At 35.8% G+C, this 16,424-nt stretch overlaps 1 protein-coding gene across 1 annotated transcript; it reads right to left on the bottom strand.

Moving 5' to 3' along the window:
- Positions 1-14,091: 14,091 nt before the first annotated feature.
- On the bottom strand, positions 14,092-15,972 carry LOC115739485 (transcription factor bHLH84-like). Its single transcript, XM_030672592.1, has 5 exons — positions 15,343-15,972; positions 14,673-14,915; positions 14,501-14,566; positions 14,308-14,373; positions 14,092-14,184 (listed from the first exon to the last, which is right to left on the bottom strand). The coding sequence occupies exons 1-5, from the start codon at positions 15,970-15,972 to the stop codon at positions 14,092-14,094; spliced, it is 1,098 nt and encodes a 365-aa protein (XP_030528452.1).
- Between the last annotated feature and the right edge of the window lie 452 nt (positions 15,973-16,424).

Below are 16,424 nucleotides of genomic sequence, written 5' to 3'. Positions count from 1 at the left end.
TAGCAACAAATGTTAGTAATTAAAAGTAATGGTTTACTATAATAGTTCAATTAAGTATACATGTGGAATCTAGGTAGACCCCGAAACAGACCTTGAAATTATGACAGGTTAAGTTCTAGGTTACAAGTATGCATGGTAGGTTTCGAATTCCAAAAAATGAGAAACATGCTCTCATTGGTAGATTTCAAGTGAAACTTGCATGGAACCCGAAATTGCTCATCTCTAAAGCCTAGCACATACGCGTAAACACCTGTCACAAGGCCCGTGAAATATCTTGCACATCCAAAAAATCGTTTGAGTTCAACCTTTAACTTGTGCAAATGGGGGCGCCTTTTTTTTTTTTTTTTCCATTTCAGGTCGATTTCGGAAGATATTATTGCAACCGTTAAAGTTGCATCGGAAAAAAAAAATAACAATAATACGCAAATTGCAGCCATTTTTTTTGGGGGGGTCGGAATTGCAGCAAGGTTGAAATATCGCATTTACATGTAGAACATTGGAGGTGAAGTTTCGATGCGGGGCCCGCAAGGTTCTTTGTCCTCCCAAATAATTTGGATCATCTAACATTGAGATTTCCATGACATGCTTACCATTACTCAAATCAGGCCGTTTAAATGAAAATGGACAGCCAAGAATGGGTCACGTCATTTGTTGAGGGGGAGGGAAAAAATTTGGGCATAAATTTTTTTGGGATTTAAAAAATTTTGAATCCCAACCCTCTCTCAAATCAGGCCGTCCATTTTCATTTGGATGGCCTGATTTGAGTAATGGTAAGCATGTCATGAAAACCCCAATGTTAGGCGATCCAGATCCCTCAAACACTAGAAGAAACTGAAGGGAAAATGGTGTAAGTGGAGCCAATTTGACACAATTGCCCTCACGTTCCCAATTCTCCAATGTTGCGCAATCCCCGCTCTCGCGTCTCTCTTTATCTTCTTTTTCATTTATTTTAAAGTCTCATATTTCTCTCGGCCGAATTTCCTAAAAAAACTCAAACTTTAGGTCCAATCTCAATTGTACTCCAAACATTTTTTGTCTTGAAAAAAAAAAACTCTCAAACTTTAGGTCCAATCCCAAATCTACCCGAACTTTTTTTTTGTTTCAAAGAAAACCCCAAACATTAGGTCCAATTCCCAAATTAAGCCTGAGCTTCTTCTGTTTTCTATCTAAGAGAAAAATCATTAATTTTTACTGTAATCTCAAATCTGCCTCCATTAGCCCTTTGTTCAAAAATCATCATTAGTCATCTTAATTTTCATATCCTAGAATGGTTTCATTTTGAAGAGTTTCAATAATTTTTAGTGGGATATTTTTATTATCCATGTTGGTCCATACCTATGGATTCTTTTCAACGAGAAAATGACATGTCAAATTGGGATTGGACCCTAAGGTGGATTTGGGAATAGATTGAAAGTGTGTGACTCTTTTTTAGAGAAAACAAAATTGGGGGCAGTTTGGACTAGACCTAAAGTTTGGAATTTTTTTTAGACAAAAAAGTTCATGGTAGATTTGAGATTGGACCTAAAGTTGGAGGATTTTTTCCGAAAAACAATTGTTCATATTGTTTGAAATAATTAGTTAATGAATTTTTTTTTTATTATTGATAACAATTTATGTCTAAATATTTCGTAGACAAGAAAAATATTTTTTGCTCATTTATTTTTGTAGGTGATATAAGCTATTGTTTTGAAGAAAATATTTTCCAGATCATTGATTTTTCGCGAAACAAACGGAATTGAGACTCGGATTACTTTGAATGTACCGGTTTCACCGGCGGCTCAATTGATGAATTAACGAACCGACCCATTACTTTGGATCGAATTGGCCAGGTTTGCCACTGCATTGAAGGTTCGATAGACCATTTGGTTCTGAAGTTGGACTGTCACTTAGCTAGCCCACCAACAGGTTAGAAACAAATTTATAAGAACCTTGTGAAGATGAGATTCAAAATTTTTCTGTCTTTTAATAATTAAAGCTTGTAAGATTTTTTTCATGTGAGCTTTGTTAATTAGTAATGCAATAAATTAATTGATATAGGAGATAAGATTTCTTAGCGATAAGGTTTGTTAATTAGTCCAATATGGGACTGGATAGTGTGGGTCGAGTTAAACCTCATCCGTAATGAGAGGGTCGGATCACAAGAGCTCAAGTCTCTCCTCTAATCCTTATGCATAAATAACCTCACATAAAGAGCCGTTTCAAGAAGCGATACGTGAGTGGCAATCTCATTGAAGCATTCATAGGGTTATAGAGGAGAAACTCTTGAGCGACAATTCATCAATATTCCCCATCAAAAAGGCACTGCTTAAGTTATAATTGCAGAATATAGAGCTTACTATGTCGAATAAACAATTCTGAATTAAGAAATATAATTATTCTTTTTTTCTTTATCAAGAATGAACGAGCTACTATTATTAGTGCTAACTACTTGATTTTATTTGGACTATATAACTTAAGAGCGTAAGTATCGTGAACCAATAAAATAAACAAAATAAATAACTACCATATAAACATGACACGTTGTTTAGTGAAGATGATGATGTTAAATGAACCGTATTACTTGGTACAAGCTAATATTGTCTACAATTAAGAAACAAATGAAAACGAGCTAAAGAGATTTTTTGTTCATAAATGATAATAAATGTATCTAAATGGTACTAACACTCTTAAAATATTATTTTAGAGAAGCCATCATTGAGGAAAATGACAGTACTTTCGTTGTGACAAAAAAAAAAATTGATTTTTTTAAAAAAATCCCAAACCCTAGCACCTTTCTCTTCTTAGGATGTGCATGGCAATACTTCTACTTCATAAATCAATTTCTGATCAAAAGTTGATTTTTCTACTTATGCTCTAGAAGTTGATTTTTTTTTTTTTTGCTCAAGAAGTTGATTTCTAATTAGAGAAATTCATTTAGTAATTGTTGAAAATTTCTATTTTTGGAATATTATTAATACAAAATCTTCTACGACGAATTATTGTTAGCGGCTGAAAAATTTCTACTTCATTTTTAATTTTCTTTAAAAAATTATTTTCAAAAAATATTATTTACTTTTTAAAATTAAAACAAAGGTTTTTATTTTTTGCTCCGGCAGCCGAAGATGGCGACTTGGCATCGGCGGCGATGGCGGCAATGGTCCATGGTGGGCAATGGTCGGCGAGAGAGTGGTGGTTAGCGGGAGGGCGATGGTCGGCGGCTATCGGCGGAGGTCGGGGGCAAGGGGGTGGGGCGGCGGTGGGCGATGTTGGTAGGCTGGGGCGGCGGTGGTCCACGGTTGGCGGTGATGGGTAGCGATTAATGGTGGATGGTGAGCGGTGGTAGTGGGGGGTAGAGGTCGGCGGCTGGCGGCGGTGCGCTCCGATGATGGAGGCGTGGTTAGGCGAGAGAGGGGCAATGAAAAGAGGGTGAGGCGAGAAATACCTTTTGAGTTGAGAAACTTTTTTTTTTTAACTTCTCAAATTGGAGAAAAACCAACTTCAAAAGTAAAAATTCACTTCAAAAGTAAAAATTTCTGTTAGAAGTAAAAATTATTACCAAACGGATTTACGCTCCCGAAACACTTCTGAACCGGAAATCCACTTTTAGAAGTATTATCATTCGCACCCTTAATACCCTCCCCTCTCTCCCTCTTGTTCCAATTTTCTCTTTCACTCCAAGCTCCCTCAACTGGTAAATAACTATTATGAGTCGAGGGAAGCTTCATCTTCTCAACTCGAGTTGAAATTATCTCTCCAAATCTAATCCAAGAGTTTTTATTTGCTTTCATCTTTTTTTTTTTTTTGCTTTTTTCTTTGCTCGATGATGATGCTCGTCTTCGTTCGTTTGACGTATTTTCCTCTTTCATCATTAGGAATCAATTTGTTGCTTCAGATCCTCCAAATCAAGAAGCTCGATAGAATTGAAGAGGAATACGATGAGTTCACGATACATCGGAAGTGCTTATATAACTTCTTTGAGTTTTGGAAGTTCTCATCTTCTGATCTCGGTCTAGAGGGAAAATTTCAATTAAGGGCACGAAGAGTCCTTATTTTATTAAATAAGGGCATAAAGTGATATTTGTTTCAAATAAGTGCATGAAGTATCCTATTTGTTTCAAATAAAGGCCTAAAGTGGCTATATCAATATCAAAAAAGGGTTTCTCACCAGTTAGTTAGGGGTATTTTCATCAATATTTATTTTTTATTTATTCTTTAGTTATTTCTCTTTCTATTTTCTAAAAATTAAAAGAAAAAGTAAAAATAATAAACATTGGCAGCCCCTCCCTCCTGTGTTTCCTCTGTTTTGAGGTTCAAAACAAAACAAATTTTCAACAATAAAGTAGTACAACAAAGTACAAACTGCTGTAAAAAGCACAACCTCATTTCATAAGAATGGATATGTCTTAGCATTAATACAGAATGAAAGGTGACCAATGACCAAATCATGCATCGTCATCAGTAATGAGCACACACTGTCCTTCTCCAAGAGTTACAGCTTGCCTACTAAGCGGTGCGCGCCTACATTCAGCGTTCTCAACACAATTACCATACAAAGCGACCAAAATAGGTCGAACAAGCTCCCAAAATCTAACTCGAAAGAGGTAGGACGAGCACCGAAACAGATAAGAAACTTCCAAATCTAGATCCAATTTGACAAAAAATAAGAGCGTGAAACTTTCAAAAATTTCCATGAAGGGAAATATGTTGAGATGTAAACGCAATGCATGTTATTTCATCGAATTTCGAGTAAAATACTAGCTTAAATTTTTTTTGTGGTAAATATTTTTATCTGTTGTACGTAATTCCTTTTTTTCGTATGGTTGAAATCACCGCCCTAATTGGAAAAAAAAAAAAAGTCTCTAGTTTACATTTATACGTTATATAAGATCGAAGCTACTTATTTAGGTGACAGAATCTTTTTTTTTTATGAAGGAAAAGTTGAAAAAGAGGAGGGTCTGGCATAAAGTTACTTCTTAAATAACTGACAATATCCACGCTATGAAGAAGTCTCACAATTATAGCACTAACAAAATCAAAGAAAAGTCATATGAGTCATATTTCATATGGCGACAATGGTAAATGAGCTATATTAGTGGTTAGGGAAAATTATAAAGAAAATCATAAATCTAATGTAAGAATTTAATTCTTAACATTTTGATTTGACAAATTTAGTCATAAACCTATTAACGATTTGTTAATATAGTTCTTCCGGACAACTTTGATCTTATTCGCTAACGTGGATGTCAACTATCCTATGTGGCATGGTTTACGCTGGCATGGAAAATTTTTGCAATTCTTCTAAATTTTCTGAAATTTTTATTATTTTTATCTATTTTTTCTTTTTTCATTAGGGCCGATGAGGGCTTCGTGAGGTGTTGCAAGACCTCATCGGCCACAATGAAAAGAAAAAGAAAATAAAGATTAATCGAAAAATCAAAAAGTTCAGAAATTTTTTATTGCAAAGTTATTCACGTCAATGATTTTCAATCAAAATTAATCAAAAAAACAATATAGACAAATGGTCAAAAGGATTAGTTCTGAATTGGCTAAATCAAAAGATTTATGACTGAATTAAAATCCGTACAATAAGTTTCGAACTTTTTGGTAATTATCCCTTGATGATTATCTCATCCCTTGCTTACAAAATTCTCGACCCATAGTTTTGATAGATTTGCACTCTTTGCCATGAATGTTTTTCCAATTTTCTCGTTCTTCACTGGAAAGTCAAATGCAGATCCAATGGCAACTTCATCAAAACCAACGATTTGATCGTTGTGGATCCATCCATCGAAGTCATTCCAACACATTATCATATTTATCATAGTTACTCGTACATCGCCTTTTATGAGACCCTATTTTCTTTTTCTTTTCCAAAAACACAATAGACCAAGTTGTCTTCGATGCCTTCATCAACTCACCAGAATCATCGTCTATATGAAAAGGTGAGGGTTGTCAACTTCCATAATTTGTTGTGTATATATCTAAATCACTTAGCAAAGTTTCAAGGGGTCATGTCTTTTAGGAGTGAGCGGTTCCGGGATTTCTCTAGATTTATTAGGAACCTGGACCTACCTATCAGAACTGGTTCTCCAAATTTGGAACTTGATTCTTATCCCGTATAGCTTGAAACTTGTAACCTACACTATCATAGGTTTTGGGGTCAGTCTAAAGTTTACGTTGATTCTACCTGTATTTTTAATTGAATTGTTGGAGTGAATCATCACATCTATTGACTACCATTTGCTGCTACAGTTTACTTGTCACAATTTATATTTAGACACACGAAATATATGAAACATTAACAAAGTCAATGTCTCAATCACGAATATTGCAAAAAATGGAAGCTCGGACTAGTGGTTCCAGATTACACACTCATCATTAAAGGCCCTAAAATACCATTGGACAGCACGAAAACATAAAACAAGAAAAACACAGAAACTTGTCTCAAGTTCCAAGTCCTGGAATGCTACTGGAACCTGGAACCTATCATGTATGCTTTAGAACTTGGAACTAGACAGGTGAGAACCAGTCCAGTTCATCGGTACCCGGTTCTACCTTGGAAAATGCTCACTCATAATGTCTTTTCTAATCACTAATGCCATCTTCCCGTACATATATATCATCTTATCAAATACTTTACATGAGGAGGATGGACCAAACAATGCAAATAAGTTAACTAAAAATAAAGAAAAATTGCTTGAGTCGTAATCGCAGCATTACATGTCTGTTAGAATAAAGGAAACATTTGACTGGAGAAGTGATAATGCATGCTTTGAAAGGCAATAAAGCAAAAGCAATAAAATCTCATTTTATAGAGCAGTTAAGAATTAATGACTAACTCAGACCAAGCAAAAGAAAGACTATGTTTTGACAATCATTAAACATGAAGGGCAAGCTAAGTATGGGTGATACCTCCAGGTATATTCCATTCCTGTTCGAAAACATCGAACCATATGACGCCTGCCAATTCAAAAGATTGGAATCGGAAACCCGCACATTTTATATTTTGGGCTAAAGTCTCGAAACGAAATAAAACTTGCACCATTTCGCTACAAAAACATTTGTTGGTCAGGTAGTTTTGTCGTTATTTCTTCAATTCTTGATTGGTGCAAAAGGTTTATCTCCTTTCTTTAAAAAGGCTTCAAAATCTATTCCCTCATTGTGGGCCCTATCTAGGTTCAAGGAATCGGGAACCAAATTGATTCCCGAATTGAATTGGACTTAGGGCCTGTATGGCTACGATTCTAGTTCTCCGATTCTGTTTTCCGGAATAAAAAAGGATAAGAATCATGTTTGGCAATGTAAATAATTCTGATTCTATTCTCGGGAACAATTTTGGAGCAAAAAAAAAAAAAAAAAGAAATTTGTTCTAGAAAAAAGAATCGCTTTTGAGAATAAAAAAATAGAATGAAATCCTACATCTCTCACTTTTCTCTTTCAATTCTCTCATCACTTTTCCCTCTACCTAAGACAGAATGAGGTCTCATTTTCAAAGAAAAATATATAAAATAATAAAAAATAAAATAAAAAATTGGAAAAAATTCTAAAAATAAGAAAAAATTCAAAAAATTCCTAAAAATAGAATGTGCTTAGATTAGGCTAGTTTGACCTCATTTTCATAAATTTGGGCCTAGATTTCATAGATTTTGTTCTTTTTTAGGAAAATCATAAACACATTTGAAATTAAATCAGAATCACATTTCTTTAGGCCCTTAGGGCTTCATTAGGATTTTATGGTGCAATTTATCGTTGTCATGATTCCTTGATTGTACACTTGTTTTCATTAGTTGTGATTTGCCTTTAGATACTTTAGACTTAGTCTAGCTTTAGAAAATTTAGAAAAAGACAAAAACAACCTAAGTGAACACTTAGAATTGGTTTACCTTACAGGTTTAAAAATAAATTGAAAATTTGCATGAAACACGTTTAGAAAACACTCAACTTCTATACCGAAAGGGCATTGATGGAAACACTAACGTAATCAAGTTTCCAGTACCTAGATTTTGCTGGTTGTGCGGAATTGAACTGTTTCTCCCGACCGTTTGATAATGTTTCCAATTTACCTTCTTCAAAGACTGGTGACGGCTCTATTTGCATGTACACATATACATGCCACCGATCACATTAAGATCAAATTTGATATTCCCTCGTTGCGATTTGGTATAGGCCTGGGAGAGCTCGAGCTAATCTGAAATCACACGCTAACCCAATATGGTCTCTCCTTTTTTAAGCTTAAAATGACTCGTTATGACATAACAATTAAACATAATAGTACGAAAAATTTTATATGCAATATGTTATAAAAGAAAATCAATATGAATTAATCTTCAAGTAATTCGAAATGTATGATGAAATTTCACAAAGTAAATACGTAATTATTTGACTTAAATGACAAACATTGGGAAGATGAATAATTTCCGGGAATAAAAATTTTGTGCAATTACCAAACGCATTTTTATTCCAAGAACAGAAATCTTGTGCAGTTACCAAACACGTTTTGATTCTCTAAAACTCATCTAGGAAACAAAATAAAAAAAAATTAATTCTTATTAGAATCTCTTTTGCGGATTAGAATCGTTGTCATGCAGACCCTTAATCATAATGCATTAATGATTTAGCATGACATGATCACAATTTAGAATAAATTGACAGCAATAATGACAATGCTCACAGTGACCGAATAAAAAGCACCACCAGCTAGCCTGAACAAAAGGACAAAGACCAACAACTATGATATGAATTAGTCCTCAACAGAGAACATCCATTAGCAACAAAAACTGAGGGCCAATACGAGCTTTGCTCAAACTTCAAACGCTAGAAAATGACAACTTGATTCTCACCCAAGACAAAACAGAACATGAGAATTGTTATGTAGCTTTACAAAATGATCTTCATAGAAGAAACTCTTTGCTTTATCTTCAGCCTGTGTATTTATATGTTACTGTATTGGAACCGAAATCATCGATGTACTCATAAATTGTTTTCATTTTGATCCTAAAAGAATTTCACAAAAATTAAACATCTAGTTAAGGGTCATAGTTCATTTAACCGGAAGAAGTTTCGAATATAAGATAATTGAAGCTCCAATTGGATCAAATGTTTGATTTTACAATATCTGAAAATGGCGCTTATACGTTCAATTTGAGCTTACGAGTATTCAAATTTTAGGAGAGTCAAGCCTATTCTGACTCTGTAGCTCTGCCCGACATGATCACTCAGGCATAGTCTCTAGACTTTGTTTGAATTGTTCTCTCGAAATTCTTCTTTGGTGTCACATAGTGGGTTTCCAATCTATCAGCTGTTGCTTATGTATCCCTTGCCTTCGAAGCAAGTTTCTAACAGGATCGCCCAAACTGGAAATGGCCTGACCTCCGTTGCTACTATTTTTTTTTTTACTGTGCCCATTACCGAATTGGAAATGGCCCGAACTGGTTTCCCTTTTCGTCTTTCATTATCCACACATGTATATCACACGTCTTGCAATGGGCTTGCTCATTCACCCGTTACCTCAACATTTTCCATTTTTGCTTCACAGATCATGCATGAACGACCCAATTTCTCTAGTCACATGAGAATGTGATGTCCCTCCGTGAGAGGAAGTTGGGTAACGACAAGCACGGAAACAATGCAAAATGTGTGTTTTGTTCTTCATGCTTTTCGGTTTCAGGAAGTAAGTTGATTGTGTGGGTTGACCAGGCCCATTAGAAGGCCCCAAACATCAATAGAGCAAACCATCCGACAATCTTACAATCTACGCTAACGTTTCGTTTGTTAGTTTCGCAGGCAATAAATGATTTGAAAATATTTTATTTTAAAATGACCGTTTATATCGTTCACGAATATGAAAGAACGAAAAAAAAAAAATTCATCATTCATGAAAAATATTTATACAAGAATTGTTGATAATAATGAAAATATTTTTTGTTGACTAATTTTTCAAGCAATTGTTTTCAAAAGATATTTTTCAAACCATCTATTTGCGTAAAACAAACGGAGTCCACTGCTTGGTTTACGAAAGACGAATGGTTTGGAAAATATTTTACTAAAAACAATCACTTACATCACTTACAAAGATGAATGACAGAAAAATTTCTTCTTCGATTTAGACATAAATTGGTGTCGATAATGAAAACTTTTCCCATTGACTAATTATGTCAAGTGACATGAGCAATTAACTTTAGAGAAAATATTTTTCAAATCATTCATGTTTAGTGAAATAAACGGAGCTTAAGAAATGAAATTTGCCAATTATCAAACCTCACATATCTTGACCACAAATCAAATGCCTAAAGAAGGCCTCCGGATAACTCTGGCTTTTATGTAGTTTCCTCCAAGTACATGCTATCATTTTTAGGCTGAGACAATTATAAAAAAAAAGATATTTCCTTGTTCGAAAATATTTTATATTTGCCTTGAATAATTGGGTTCAGGCATTACTTCGGTGATTTTTAATCGTTTCAAAATGGCAGCAACATATCCTTTTTTCTGATTCTTTGCCATCAAAGAATCATAAACGGTTCATTCCCCCACGATACACTTTGGATCAAAAGAACTTCACTAATTCCAACAAATTTTCCTTTTCGGATTCGAAACTTGCTAACAACGCAGATTGAATTCTGCAGCAACAGATAACAGCGAAGCCATGCCACACCAAAATCATGGGATTCTTCACACACATTACAGTACACAAGGAGGAGGCACATGGTTGTCAGATCACGCGCATTTGGAGATGCTTCTACTTTTGAGTAGTTACTTCAACACTTATTGCATGCATGAGAGGACCAGGCACACCAGATCCTATAAATTTGGGACTCAGCTTATTGTTTTTTCCACAAAGCTCTCTTTCTCGCTCACTAGCCTCTTTTTAACTTGGCCATTTTGATTCTAGAAATCGACCGCAAGTTTCAGGCCAACTTGATTTCGGGCATCTTCGTGAGTGAGGAAGTGTCGATGGCAATTGTGCTCACTTGATGGTGGATGATCACGAGAAACCTGCATATATTGCACCATCCGTCCATATCGTAAAATCCTCCATGGATAGCAACGCCATTTTCATCGACACCAACATCATTTCATTTTCATTGACATTGGCCAATCCCAATTTTTTTTTTGTCAAATAGTTGGTTAGAATTTAATGTATTTCCTTTAGAATAATCTTCACAAGGGCTTAGGCCGTAATTCATTTTTAAGAAAAGAAAATCAAATTCTAACCAACTAGTTACTAAAAAAGCTAGGACCCTCCAAATGGCTATGGTAAATGAAAACTTTGTTGATGTCGATGAAAATGATGTAGCTATTTACGATGTGACGGGTGGTGCAATACATACAAGCTTCGATACGGGATCATCATCCACCATCAAATTAGCCACCATAAGAGTGTATGTATTGTTGCTTCAAGCATGGTGGCGATCAGTGCTTCCTTACTTGCGAGAACAACTGTAAGCGTGAAATGCATTACAAAGTTCTCTAAAGAGGGATATTTAATAATATCGACAATATATGTTGATTGTAAATAGATGTAGCTTATAATTCAATGTTATTCAATATCCCTCCACCTATTATAATTTGGATTATTTTCTTCTTTTCTTAAAGTTGCTGTTCCTAACACATCGTCCTGCATTGTAATTTTGGTGAATCGCAACTCTTTATTATCAAAAGCCTAATTTTTTATGGAAATCCTGAAATATAGTGAGTTATAGAGATTCTTAATGATGTCGGTGTATTGTAGTTCCCAATCTATTGCACCTACATATGATTGTTCCTTTTATTTTTTGGTTTGTTCATTTAACAATAAGGAAAATTTGGTCACTGGAAACTTTTTTTGCTCATGGAAAATGCATCCTTGTATTTTTTTTAGAACAGCATGCATTTATGCGAATAAAGGGCACTGTGAAAATAGTCCTTATCTTGTTTCCCAATCTTCACTTTAATCATTGAATTGCAATTTATTTCAATCTGATCCATATACTGTTTTACTTGACTCGATTTAGCAATTCTAGTCGATTTGATCTATTGCACATGTTAATGAAATCATAATCAAAATACAAAAAAATAAAAATGAAATAGAATGGAGGGGAAGGGAGGGTGGAGAGCCACCTGCCTTTCCTGGGACCTCGGCTAGGGCTAATAATCTAGCTTTTCTTTTGCTCTAATACCCTAAAAAATCTTCAACTTTAACTCTAGTCCTCATTCTACATTTTGTCTCATAAAACATCCTACAATTTTAGGTGTAGTCTGTATTATATCCTAAACTTTTTTTGTTCCATAAAAAACTCAACTTTAGGTGAAGTGTCAATCCCTAAACTTTTTTTCTTTTGGTCTCATAAAAAAACCCTTAGGTCCATTATCAATTCTACCATAAACTTTTTTTGTCACATATAAAAATCCCAGCTTTAGGTCCAGTTTCAATTTTACTCAAATTGTTTTGTCTCATAATAGATCGCCAACTTTTACTTGAGTCATAAATCTGCTTCTACTAACCCTCTGTCAAAATCACCCGTAGTAGTTTTGCGTTCAGTCTTCGATCTCTCGTTCTTAGGAATGCTCCATCTCTAGTGGTCGGAGAGCTCACGCTAGGATGCTCGAATAGCTCGTGCTTGGGAGTTCTCCATTGCTCGCTCGTCCACGAGAAATTTTGGAAGTGGGGTTAATGGGGCCGGATGTGTGACACAAGTAATAGCTTGTGGTATTTTATGAGACCGTAAAGATCTTAGGGTAAAATTGGGATTGAACGCTAAAATTGGGACAAGACCTAAAGTCGGGAGTTCTTCGTAGGACAAAAAAAAGTAAAGGGTAGGATTGGGATATGACCTAAGTGGAGGGTTTTTTATGGTACATAAAAAAGTTTAGAATAGAATTGGGACTGGACCTAAAGTTGAAAGTTTTTTATGAGACAAAAGATAGAATTAAGACAAGTGCTAAAGTTGGAGGTTTTTTAAGGGTATTAATGCCATTTTCTTTTATATGAACTTACACGAATATAGTCATTAACATGTATAGTCACGTCAGTTAGAAATGACATCCACAGCTAAGTTAGATTGTCACTACATACGTTAACTAAACCAAAATAAGTAGATGGCACTAAATTGGTTCAATTCAAAGAGTACATGAACCAAATTAATGTTTAAGTACGAAATTGAGTATTGACATGCCATGTGCCGTTGAATTTGCCTTACGTTTCCCTCTATGGGGCTTAAGGTTATGTTGCTGTCTGTCATTTTCTTTGAGCTGATTGTCTTTCTCATCTTATTTGAAGATTTCAATTTCATGGATTGCAATTGTTGTTTCCTAGTTTTGCAACATTCGTATGCATCCCTAGCACATACCATGGTCCAAAAGACATCGCCTTGTGGTACTTCTAAGAGTGTTGGAGAAATAGATTATATGAGTGGACTTGCAGCATCGTCGCTTGAATGACTGGAGTTCTTTGGAGTTAGGCAATGTTTTTCGTTTGGAGTGCTTTTGTTTTGCCTTCCCATTTTCCTTTTCTTTGGTGCAATGACATGCAATGTATACGCTTGCTTGTCCAGATTCTTAATGTTAATTCAATATATATATATATATATATATATATATATCAGGCTAATTGTCTTCTTGGTTTCCTCTTAAATAACTCATGATTCTCTCGTTGACTCAAGCTCTAGCCCTTGGATTAGAAAATGTACGGAAATATTCACTCCAAGAGTGGGAAATTTGTTTAAGTATATGACAGATGTGTATTCATTCAATGAATGTGCCCTTTAAATGCAGTTGGAACTCTCAAGTTATATGAATCCTTCGTGAGAACATCACCTGCAAATTAAATAAGATGCCTTTCTTCAGAACCCAATCAATATATAAAAGAACTCAAAGAGATGTGGAGATGGAAGAACATTTAATGTAGTTCCACGAACAAGACCATCTTCTCTGTGATCACCAGCTATTTGATAAGCATGTGTTTGATGTAATTTAAGCTGTTATTTATTCAGAACAAGACGTATATTAGACATGACTAAGAAAAAAATTGGTATGTGGTCGACATGTTTCGAAATGGGTGCCTAACTTTGCACCCGGAGAAGAGGTTAGAAATTTTTATGTATAATGAATCCTCGACAAATCTGCATCGCGGCGACGTCATAGTTGAGGAAAAAGAATTCTGTCCAGGCCAATGTCTTTGCCATTGTAGGCAATAGGAGCATACATCCACAGATTATCAGAGCTCAAGAGCTGGAATCAAAAGAAAAGGTCGGAAATATTAAGATTAGTCTGATGCAGAACATGCCATATCTGCAATCCAAAATGATCATGAACAGTTATTGTGATTCACGTTTCAAGAAACTCTCCACAAACCTTAATTTGGAGCTGCAGAAACTTCACATATTGCACTGCTTCTTCAAGCATTGTACTGATGTCAACCTGCCACATCAAACACAATATTGTTGTTATTGATTGGTACTAAATCATGCGCTGCTTATTTGATTTTTCCTTTGCAAGTTTTTGTTGCAATGGACGAGAGATCTTTCAGACCGAGCATGCTAGTTACCTTGGTTCCATTAGGAATGAGGTTCTGCAAGATCTTCAGTCTTTCATTAATCCTCTCGCGCCTTTTCTGCAAAGGATTCAAGAAAGAAGAAGATCATGATAATGACACCAACTAAAATTGGATCAACGAGTGCACTATCTACATCGAGTGGAAATACATAGAGATTATTTACCCTTGCATAGAGGCTCTGAGGATCAGTGGCAGCTCCTCTACTAGCTCTTGTTTTTGCATCGGAGCTGAGAGATTCGCTGGCCTTTGAATCTTTGAGGTCGTGAGAAGAGACATCATCCTCGGAGCTGCAAGTACTGGAGCTCTGTCCGTCTTCCTTGACATTCCTCTCCTCATTGTCGTCATCGAGGGAAGTGAGCTTCTGGTTCCTTTTCAATGGAGTATTCTTCTTTCGGGTTTTCTGCACCTGCCATTTTTACGTGCTTTTTAGAAAATACTCGCTGGACTCAACCACTTAAATGTCTGTGTAAAATCCCATGCAGCGTCAGAGTTGGTCTAGAGGACACCAAAACTGTTGATGCGAAAAACCTGCATTTTGCGCCGGGAAAGATGCTTACTGTTTATGCATGTATGCATGTATGACTCAGAAAAAAAAAAAAAAAAAACCTCGATCCAGACAGCTTCCATAAGCATATTCACTTATTTAGTATTTTGGATCGAATCCGCTATTTGGGAAAAACAAGAAAGAAGAGTATGCTATAGATTCAAGATTATTCTCAAGGAAGGAGGTTTTCCGTGTAATTTACTGCAAAGCAGAGGGTTTCATTGTTTTTCTGAAGACGATGAATAACTTAGTATCGATATCAACTAAACAATCACTTCTATGTACTTACATCTGACGAAAGGCGCGGTTTTTTCTTTGGCTTCTCGGGCATTTCAATGTCTGTTTTATCACTCCTTGAGGCTATCTTGCCTGACCTGGAAGGCTTCCTTTTCAGTGGCAATGCCTCGACGGGAACAGAAACTTCTTGAGACTGAACATTGTCGCTGTCCTTGAATTTGGCCTCGCCGATCATGTTCTCTCTTAAGCACAGAGTCTCTTGATCTGTGACCAAGGAGTCATTTTTCCCTCCATTCCCACAAACATCCATGAACATGCAGACTTGATCACTAGGGACTGACACATAATTAGAGTTGCCATAGTTCTCGAGGCCAGGAATGGGAACATTAAGAAAACTGTTGCTGCAAGCACTAGAAAAGCTGCTCTCTTGAGAGAAGCATTGCAGATTAAAAGAATCAAGATCAGAGACTGAAGAACAATACAAACTCTCATGAACTCCTCCAAGGTAATCCATGCCCGATAAGGCTTTATCGGGATTGTCAACAAGAGTCGACGGGATCTGAAGGTTCGGTCTATCTTCAAGGATGCTACTAGCAAAAGGGTACTGATCAGGCTCATCGTTGGAGAACAATATTCTCAGTAAGTCCAGTTCTCCATCAGCAAAGACTCCCAAGCTCTCCATTGTCTGACCTCTCTTTGCTTAATTGAGAAAAAACAGAAATTCCGTAGGGGTTGTTTAGTGGAGAAGCCACTTGCTTGAGAACTGAACAATAGATGTTCAAGACATATTTATACCCATTTAGTCATTGCCCACCAAGCACCACCCCTCAAGGAATGGTATTGAGGGATTGACTTCATTTGTAAAATGAATTCTCTTGTTCATTTCTTGTTTAATGATTTAATTGGAATGAAGGGATGGTCCTAATTCATGAAACTAACCCCCCCTCATCAGGAGTCCACTGTGGGACCGAGTACCAGGCAAAAGACAACTCAGAGATAGCCAAGTTCTTCCAATTATGCAGTTAAAATAGTGGAGAAATTCAATGACTTTTCAGCCATCTTAGACTTGCTAAGCATAAATTATATATAATGAAAAGGGTCTAATGGCAATCATTAGGAGGTGACTGAGCAAAG

This window comes from Rhodamnia argentea, chromosome 2, assembly GCF_020921035.1.
Source record: "Rhodamnia argentea isolate NSW1041297 chromosome 2, ASM2092103v1, whole genome shotgun sequence".
NCBI lineage: Eukaryota > Viridiplantae > Streptophyta > Magnoliopsida > Myrtales > Myrtaceae > Rhodamnia > Rhodamnia argentea.
This window is presented reverse-complemented; position numbering and strand designations above follow the sequence as displayed.

Bases quoted from the DNA above. Each gene is read 5' to 3' on its own strand.
- LOC115739485 (XM_030672592.1), bottom strand. From the start codon at position 15,972: ATGGAGAGCTTGGGAGTCTTTGCTGATGGAGAACTGGACTTACTGAGA. The intron at 14,916-15,342 runs GTAAGTACATAG...TAAAAATGGCAG, and splicing joins AACCGCGCCTTTCGTCAGAT to GTGCAGAAAACCCGAAAGAA. The intron at 14,185-14,307 runs GTTTGTGGAGAG...TTTTGATTCCAG, and splicing joins TTCTGCAGCTCCAAATTAAG to CTCTTGAGCTCTGATAATCT.